Genomic DNA, 10,071 nt, shown 5'->3' with positions numbered 1-10,071 from the left:
GTAAAATATGGCCCCTACACCCTGGGGCTAGAATAACCCCATGGACTGTAAAACATCTTTGCAGCATCCCCCTTGGTACTGGGATCAGAACCAGTCATTCTCTGGATGAATATCCCTCTGGGCCAACCATCTGTTTCTTCCAAAGCAGTGTCCCCCAGGAGCTGTGTGTCTGCTAGCAAAAGAGTTGTGGCCCAACAGTGCCTCTAGGTTGTCCAGGAGCTGCTGCGAGACCACGTTCTGAAGACAAAATAGGCACCGGGGAGAAGATATTAAAACAAAGCTCCCTTTATTAAACAACTCCGACACAAGCAGGAATCTGTGAGCTGGGCAGCAGCAATGTGGAGGGGCCGTTGAATATAAGCAGATGAAGACTGGAATCAATCAGACTCAGTTTTCTTAGTATAACACATCCCTTTCCTCTAGTGGCTGCCGCTCTCCAGCAGCCTGGCCATAGTGTCCTGAGCCAGGTGGGATTAGAGATTTTCTTCCAAAGTCACTGGAGTGAAGACCCATTCCATTCCAACCTCTCTGTGACTTTTTGGCGACAACTCAGAGGGAGGTCTCTCCTGGAGCACCTTGGAGGGTGAGCTGAAGTTTCCAGTGTAACAGAGTGAGGTTGTTCCCTGGTGAGAACACCAAAACCAAAAGCTCCAGCAAGGCCCTGGGAAGACGGCCCCTCTGTCGCAGGCAGTCCTCAGCCAAGAGCTTCCCTCCTGGAGTTTGGATGGCCCTCATGCCCGGGACACCTGAGGCCATGCAGACTTCACCAGGGGCTCTGCAGACCCAAAGCTTAGCTGACTCTGGAGAGTTGAACTCACGGCTGTCAGCACCTCGAGAGGACATGGCGGAAAGGCACCGAGCCAGGAAAGCATGCTGAGACCAAGTCACACTCTAACTTTAGAACTGGGACACGCATAAGAGTGTGGATTCGCCAAGAACCAGCTTATTCTCTCTGAGTTTTTGAATGTGCAGCAAATTGTGTGTGTGTGTGTGTGTGTTGTTTGTGTGGTACGTATTTTTGGTGTTTAGATGTGTTTGTGCATGTGTATGTGTGATGTGTTTGGCGTGTATTTATATGTGTGGCATGTGTGGTGTGTTATGTGGTACGTGTGTGATGTTTGTGTGTGGTGTGTATATGCGGAGCAAGGGAAGGTGACTGAGCTTTGAAATATCATCTGAAGAAAAACCAAGAAAGACAGAAGTGAAGCAAAGCTAGCATCCTAAGGAACAGAAGGGAGATCTAAGGACTCATATTATCCTGTTAATTTATACCATGGCTCTGTACAAAAATAAAAAGGTTCTTTTATGATTAACAATTTAAATAAATATTTGATAGAACTTTCTTTCCTGTTTTTATAGCTCATCTTTGGGGTTAATGTTCAGTTCATGCTTTCCTTGCTGCTCCTGATCCAGGACTGCAATCACTTCATCGGCCTTTATTCGTTCCTGCAAAGAAGACAATTAACAAGTTTCTGTTACAAGCATAGTAATCAATCCCAGTGGCAGATGCTTTCTGAACACTTCCAGGCATCCATATGGGCATGGATTGGTGCTAAATCCAGTTAAGGATGAAACCTCATCTTCATCTCCTCTGTCCTAAGTAATTATTTTCCATGATTTCTCTCCTGCAAAAAAAGTCTTGCATATTCAACCACTTCCTACTCTTGTTTCTTCATGGTCTCATCAACATCTCCAGCTCAGCTCAGTATTCTAACTGAATGCACCTTTTCTCCCCACAGACCTATTCTGTTCCTCAGATACTAAATCTCGCAGTAAAGCTGCTGCCCTCCCATTTGCCATAATAGCCTGACCATGGATTCCTGCATCTGATAAGCCATTTGGTCCTTTCCATTTTGTCTCTTATTTCTGCCCCTTTCTTTTCCAGGCATAATACTGTGGCTTTGTTTGTGGCCAGGGTTTCTCAACCTTGGCACTGCTGACATTGAGACCAGATCATTCCTTGTTGTTGTGTGTGTTTGTGTGTGGAGAGAGGGTCAGGTGCATTGTAGAATGTTCAGCAATGTCCCTGGTCTCTACTTACTACAGGTAGCCAACAGGATGTCTCCCTAAGTTGTGATGACCAAAGTGTCCCCAGACATTGCCCAATGTGCCCTAGGCAAAGCTCCTTCTTAACAGCCACTGGTTTAGGTCCACTTTATTTCCTAACTCGGTTGCATCAGAAACTTCCAAATTGGACTCCCTGTTTCGCTACTTACAAGCTTCTAATACTCATGTGCTTTTCTTGGGTCCGGCTCATAAACCTGGCCATATCACTCTGCTGCTCAGTACTCACACCCTTGGCTTCCAATGGCTTGAAGGTCTGGGTTCATATTTCTCTGTGTGCTTATAAGGAGCTCACTGATTTAGACCTTTCTGTGTCATCAGCCTTATGTTGTTTTCTTCCCTCTCCTCTCCTTACACTCCAACTTCCTGACTTACCTCCTGATCTCTAAATACTATGGTCTCAAAAGAACTGCCAAGTCCTAGTCTGGATTAAATATCCTTCTGGATGTTGCCATTGTATCCTGTGTTTTCTCTTATCTCACACCAACCAGCCATAGGTCTAGCCGGTCGACCACCACACTGCATCTCAAACCTCCCACGTCTTTCACATTCTCTGTCATTACTCTAAGTCCAGATATCAGCTAAAGTAATCTTCTGGATCTGGTCATTCCCAGAACTGAGGGAGCAAACTGGGAGGAGGAGGATACAATGGCTTCCTAGCAGTTAGAATGGATTTCAAAGTACTGATCCAACCTGGAAAATGTGGACCTGCTTTCTCTGTTCTCCTTTTGTACTATGCTCCATCTTGCATGCCATAACCCAGTCTTCTTTGTTTTTTGTTTTGTTTTGTTTTTTAATATTTCTTTCGTGGCAGGGAGGTTGTTTGCTTGTTTTTGATTCTGGAAACCCAACTCAGGGCCTTACCAATGCCAAAGCATACACTCTACTGCTGAGCTACACCTCCAACACCTTTTTCTTCTACCTCTCTAAGCTCCCTCTTGTCTCTGGGCCTTTGTGTTGTCATCTGAGCCTGAAATGCTCTTCTCCAGATGTCTGTTGGCTCTTCTTGTCACTGGGGTTGCAGCTCACATGTCACTCTCTTGGCGAGAACTCACAATTTGACAGCCCATTATTCTCAAATCAATTACCTTGTTCCATTTTGCACACACCATTTATGACTATGAGAAAGTCTCTAAATTGGTAATAGTTTTGCCTATTTGTTGCCTGTCTCTGTCCACTAGAATGTAAACTTCCGGGAAGGAAGGAATCTTATCTTCTTGGTCACTCCATTTTCTAGTGTACAAAAAAAGTTACTGACATTTGGCATTTATATTCAATGAGTCAATACATACATATGAAGGTATCCTCTAAAATGCCTCTCCTTACAGAAATCTCACTCACCCTTTAAAGATCACCTCAAACATCACCTCCTCAATGACCCTTTCCTGGCTACTTCTTTATATCCCCTGAACATTCATTTGCTACTGACAATTCCTACCACCTTCTGTATTATATTTTACTTACTTGGGCACCTGTATCATCTCTCCAAAGACTCTGAGCTCCTGGAAACCAGGGGTTAAGCCTCATCTAGTCTGTGTTCCCCAGAGGTAGTCTCTAGCACAGTGTAAAGCATAGCAACTTATAAAAACAACTGTTTTATGGCCTAAAAACAAATCTCCTTTCATGCAAGACCTCATAATTGAAAACAATGTTGACATAAAGACAACCAAAATAACCAACTGACTAAAAGTAAACTAAATTGCTGCTATAGCTTTTTAAAAAAGGCCTGTTTACTAATTTATGAATATGGTAAGAAAATCTCGATGCTTAAAAAAAAGAAAAAAGAAAAACTGACACACATGCAAAGTTCTCACATCTGATGGCCACAAAATACTATCAAAATTAAGTCTCCTACAAAGGGAAAGAAATTCAAGACCTAAATATAAAATACATGAAACTCTAATGTTCTTGCATAATTTATGTTGCTAAATACCTCTTGAGATTCCAGTGTATTTAAAGTAATCTATAATATATGGGAATCTGCCAGAACTAATGATTTTTTTTTTTTTTTTTTTTTTTTTTTTTTTTGCCTGCAGGCTTTCCTCACTCAGAGATTCAATCTGAGAAAAGGTTTTTAGCCAGGGTTCCCAAACTTTGCTACACATTAGACTCACTTGGGGGAGACTTTGAAACTCCTGATGCCCATATAACACTCTATAGAAATTAAATCAGAATTTATGAGGGTGGGAGTCAGTTGTTAATAGTTTTATAAAGATTATCAGGTAATTCCAATGAGAAGAAAGTTTGGGAATCAAGGCATAGACAAAATTTTTTATTGTTGAAGAGGCTCTTGCCATTCCCAACTGTGGCCACTAGATGCCGCTACTGCCTGAAGACTAGAGAAGTTCATAGTACTTTTCCATCCAAGGAGGAAGCAATGGCATTGATGTTTTCTGATTAGGAAGGAGCAGAGAATTACTTTGTGTTTGTTTTATTAATTTATAGTTCATTGATAGAACAATATGTTTGAAGAGAAAGTTGGAATACAGAATTATTAAATTCCCTCTGAGTAAGGTTAAAATTCTGGTAGTAAGGCAATTTTTAAACAATTTTACTCTTCATTGTCTCCGCCTTTACCTAGGGGCCTTACTGTAGAAGGAGTGCTTCCAAGGGACACTGGTATTTTGGAGTTTACAAAACACAGGGAGGGGGAAATGCTGGGGAATGATATTGGCCAAATTATACTTTTATATCATGTGCATGTGCGAATATGTAACAATAAATCCCATCAGTTTGTACAACTATAATGCACCAATAAAAAAAAGTGGGTGAAAAAAATAGGGAACAAAAGGAATTCTTGGTGAAGGAGATTGTTCAGTGCTGTTGAACTTCTCAGCTCTGTGCTCTCTTCCCTGTTAGGACAGTTCTTTCTCTTTCCATGCTAGGTATCATCTTCTTTATTTCTGAGTTTAAGTGAGTCTTCCTGTATTCCCATTTCCTGTCTTCTTGATCTCTCCCTGCTCCCTGCTGTCAAGAACTATGTTTTGTTCATCCTGTGCTCCAAGAGCCTGCCTTGCAGGGCTTTCCAGGCAATTAACAAGTCTTCTGTGAACCTGTGTTAAATGTCTGAAAGAATGCTCAGAGAATGTGGGCAAAGAACTTTTGTGAGTTCGTTTTTGTTTTGTTGCAGTGTTGGAGATGGAACCCTGAGCCTAAAATGCACACACTAGGCAAGTACTCTTTCTATCTCTGAGGTACAGCCTTGGTCCTTGTTTTTGTTTTTCTTTTTTTCTGAGACAGGCTCTTGACAAGTTGCCCAGGCGGGCCCAGAACTTGTGATTCTGCTGCCTCAGACTCCTTAGTAGCTGGTGTGAGATAGTTTTGATGGTGAAAAATACATAAGAAAAAGGGATTGTTTTAAAGCAGTTGCTGATGAAACTGGATTCAATTTAGGGACCCTAAAGAGCAAAACCAGACAGACCATCATTTTAATGAATAGATTCATTAGAACGTGAGCTGAAGAAGACTTTGCAGTCATTCAAGGTGACCCCTTGTCATGAGGCTCAACTTCCGTATTTCAGGCCACGTTGCTGACTGGGCTTCAACTGGAGCCAACAATCAGGACTTCCAAAGCAGACAACTCTACTTGATAGGACTAATAATTTGAAAGTTATCCCTTATGGTGGTCCCCAATTTTTCTCCCAGGGACTTCTACCTATTGGTGTTAATTCATGTCTCTTCACTGGTGCAGACTACAACCCCTGCCCAAGCACATCTACAAGGATGAGATCACAGTCTCTTTTTCAGGCTAAGTGTCCTCAGCTACTTCAAATACGATATTAAGATTTAATTTAGTAGTAGTAATAAGTCATAAAAAGCTTTCAGCTTCCCTCATCCTCTTTCACATGTTTGATAAATTATTCAGTGATCATTTAATACTTTGCCAAGAAAATAATACAGTCTTTTCTCTTGGAGACCTACAAACTGTCATTCCTCTCTCCCAAGGCTCCAATTTGTTAACAAGTTCAATCTTGATTAGTAACTCCCCAATAACACTGATGATTCTATTTCTGAAAACAGCTTCACTTATTAGAAATGATCAGATTAAAAGCTGCCTTCATAGTTCCTATAAGATATGTAATTGCCATGTCAGGACCAGATCAGGGACATTTGTTCTTGCTTAGAAAATTGTCCTAGCATTGGAAACCAGAAAGAATTCTGTGAAAGTTTTGTCATGATGTCTTAGGATGCTGAAGGGATATGGAACAACTTAAAGGACTTTGAAGATTGATCAGTTCAGAAAGCAGGTCTAACTGGCTTTCCGAGTGTTAGGAACTCACCAATTCTCTATAAAGTGGGTTCAAGGTGAACCACAGAGCCACAGCACACCTCTGTCCTTTGGTGACTGCCTTCACCCCATGTGGGTTCTCTCCTCCAGATGAGAAGCTGATCATACGCCCACACTTTGGTTTTATAGAGGCCTGCAAAAGAAAATGACAGCTAGACTTTTAAATTTTAGATCATAAACATTACCCTCCGTGGAATTATTTGGGCTAAGGTTTTAGTCAAAGAATAATGGAATGCTGGGGCTATAAAAAGAAGTCCTGTCAGTCTTTTGATCTGTAGATAAAACCTCATAAAATAAAATACAAAAAATTAAGCCAAAATATGTGGAATAGCTCATGCACCTAGTAATTGCTTAATACATGCTCTGCTAATAGCCTAGAGATTTCAAGAAGGCAAAGATTTCTTTTAATTCACTTATATAGTTTTAACATAGCAAAGCATCTATGTGCAAGGCAGGTGTACATTTAATATTTGTGGAGTTAAAAAGAAATCAAGAAGACATCTGAGCACTAGAAAAGCCAAACTATTCATCTAGATAGTGGTTACATGAGAGCACCCTTTCTAATTCCTTCATTGTGCATTTATGGTTTATACATTTGTCACAATCCAAAGATTTCTAAAAGTCAAATCTAATCCAAATGATGCATTAATCCCTTCAAACTATTGCTAGCCAGTGGTTAATCAGGCTTTGTTTGACTAGCTTCAGTGAAGCGAACATACTACCCTTGGGGTGACCTATTCCATGGCCTCTAGGTGTTTTGAGATGACTGACACAACACTTCAAAGCTTGCGCATTGCTCAGGTGGAGCTGTCCAGTGATATCTAGGTAGAAAAGGGCAGTGAGGGAAAAACAGATATTGCTGGGGGCACTGGGTCAGGGTAGAAGATGGAAAAGCAGGCTCTTCAAGTTGAGTGAGCTCAAGCAACTGGATATTAGAAGCCTTGGTTGTGGTTTTAAGAAGTGTCTGATGTGAGTAGAGACTATTTTTTCTTTTTTAGGAAATATTGAAACCTTATAAATTCTATAGTAGAACTTAGGAAGTAAAGCAAAAGCAAAACAGTGAGACTGGCCATTCTACTGCATGCTAAGAGGGACCTTCGAACGAGCTGTTTTCTGAACTGACTTGAGTTGATACAGGCCCATTAGGGGAGTTTTCATTCTCTTTGTGCATAACATGAGATGGCTGTGGTTTCTTCACTAGTGCCTTCCAGAAGAATGTCTGAAGCATTTCCTGAAGTTCTGGGATAACATTTATACTTCTAGACTGTATGAATCACACGGAAGGTCAGAGGAAGGTGGAGGAGTCAAGAAGTCAGAGGCCCAGGTATGTGTGTATGTCCACGTATGCATGTATTTTTATGCCTCTATGTGTGTACACATGCGTGTGTGAGTATTAAGTGGAAGAGCAGAAGGGAGAAGTAAATTTCTGGTTGTTTTCCTATTCACAATAATCAAAGAGTGATTTGTCTTTTCTAGATAGTGGCTTCTCTTGAGCAGCTGTATGGAGGTGACTGTTCTGATATAAATCTGGACAGTTCACTAGTTACTGGTGTCCACAGTATCAGTATGATTCCAGTTTGGCAGAGACAGAACTTGATGTGCCTTTCTGCATAGAAAAAGAACAATAAATAATGTGTGAAGCCTGTGAAGTGGGATAGAAAAACCTTTCTAGTAAGCGGCCTTCGGAGCCGGAACTTCAAGTTCTCTGAACAGCACCCTCTGAGGAGCTGGTCAGGACTCACATGACCACACATGGTGGCCATCACTCTGTGATTACCAGTTCTTGGTGGCAACATTTAAGGATATTAAAGAAAGACTGTGAGGACAATTCAGAGTTTTCTTTCTAATGAAATTAGAAGAATTTAAAGGATATTTAAATATGAAAGATTTCAAGAAAGCTTAGGAGAACAAGTTATGGAATGGCTGAAAGCAATCAGAACTGATGCCAGGGGAGTGGGCTCTCAGGGGCCCCCAGACTAACCAAACAGAGAGCTTCACCTGTTACACATGGAGGAATAAAGAAGCTTTCATTCTCTCTCTCTCTCTTTTTTTTTTTGATAATTCATTTAAAAAAGATTTTTTTATTTTTTTTTAGAAACCACCATACTGTTTTCTAGGCTATACCATTTTACCTTCCCACCAACAGGGCACAAGGGTTCTGCTTTCTCCACATCCTCTCTAGCACGAGTTTTTGTTTGTCATATCCATTGCTTCTAATCAAGGAACTCACTTCATAGCCAAATACCCGGATTTCACTGTTTTCCCATGTTCCTACCATCATGAAGCAATTAGAATGACTTCCTCTGTGTGTGTGTGTGTGTGTGTGAGAGAGAGAGAGAGAGACAGAGAGAGAGAGAGAGAGAGAGAGAGAGAGAGAGACAGAGACAGAGACAGAGAGACAGAGAGAGACAGAGAGAGAGTCACATCCCTGCATCCCTGGCCCTTTTTATTTTTTGAGTCAGGGTCTCACTAAGTTGCTTAGGGCCTCACTAACTTGCCGAGGCCGTCCTTGAACTTGCAATCCTCCTGCCTCAGCCTCCTGAGTCACTGGGATTACAGGTACCCAACATCTCTCAGTATTAACAACATCTATTATTAAAGGTCAATAAAACTACAGCCACCCAATCTAGGCAAGACTATAAATGGCCCAAAACCTTCAGCAATGGAGGTGTGTCACCCCACCAGGTAAGGAATTACAGGCAGATGAGGTACTTTGCGGAAGGCAAAGGGGATACAGGAAGACTAGCAGAAGGAAGTTATAAACACCAGCCGTGACCATAAGACCAGTTACAGAACTGAGAACTAAAATCGTCATGATTATTTCTTGCTTATTTTGTTCTGAATATATGTGTGCATATATACATATATTAAGCACATCTTTGTTTTTTCCCCTCTTTTATTTCCTTAGCATGTACCTTAAGATGTATTGACTTTATATCAGTATTTAAATATGGTTAATTTTACATCATAATATTTGTCTAGAAAAGTAAACACCACTCAAGGACTTCACCTCCTCTCCTGGAGAAGGGATTAGAACATTCTCAGCTGTACACAACTTGTTGGGTGGAATTATGGGTTTGCTATTATCTTTATTTGGAGATTAAGCATGGTTACAGAGATGAAATGCATATAGAAGCTTTCATTCTCAATTCTGACATGGTTTCTACAGGACACTGTGTTCTGGAGTTTAATTAAATGGTTACAGACATATTTTGGAACACTGCACCATAACATTGAATTTCATTTGTCACAAAGCAAACACAACTTATTAAATTTTATCTTCTTCAAACTTACACTGAGAGCCCCAAACCCTTTAATTCTTGTTCCACAAATAAATGCTATTATTTAAAATAAGCCATTTGTCTTCCAAATATACAATTTTCCAAGTATGATTTTTACAAACAATTTTGCCTTCCATCTAACTAATGATAAAGAGCTAGAAAGAATTTGAGAGGTACTTATCCTTAATCAATATAAACATTCAGTCACTATTCAGTTCATTATACAATATCAAGATTTTTCCAAAGTAAAGGATGGAAAAACTCTAATTCTTTTTGTGGCCCTAAGTGAGGTCATTACTTTTCTTTGTTTGTCCTTTGGAAGTCAAATAAGAGAAATAGAAAAGGAAAATTGTCCATTTTTTTTTTTTTTTTTTTGGTTGAGATTGGAATAAATTTACTATGGGAAAGAGGTAAGAACTAAAAAGTTTACCCATGAAT

General features: G+C 40.4%; 1 protein-coding gene across 2 annotated transcripts in view; it reads right to left on the bottom strand.

The window, feature by feature from the left end:
• Positions 1-269: 269 nt before the first annotated feature.
• The window catches only part of P3H2 (prolyl 3-hydroxylase 2), a 159,845-nt gene continuing 150,043 nt past the window's right edge, over positions 270-10,071 (bottom strand). The window contains exons 14-15 of one of the 2 annotated variants that reach the window (XM_081302147.1): positions 6,345-6,485; positions 270-1,446 (exon numbers count right to left, since the gene is read on the bottom strand). In XM_081302147.1, coding sequence (XP_081158273.1) covers positions 1,354-1,446; positions 6,345-6,485 — 234 coding nt within the window. In that variant the 3' untranslated portion in view covers positions 270-1,353. The remainder of the gene's footprint in view (positions 1,447-6,344; positions 6,486-10,071) is intronic. The other variant, XM_081302148.1, reaches the window with a different exon arrangement.

The sequence above is a fragment of the Spermophilus citellus genome, assembly GCF_964194105.1.
Source record: "Spermophilus citellus genome assembly, chromosome: 7".
NCBI classification, from domain to species: Eukaryota; Metazoa; Chordata; class Mammalia; order Rodentia; family Sciuridae; genus Spermophilus; species Spermophilus citellus.
This window is presented reverse-complemented; position numbering and strand designations above follow the sequence as displayed.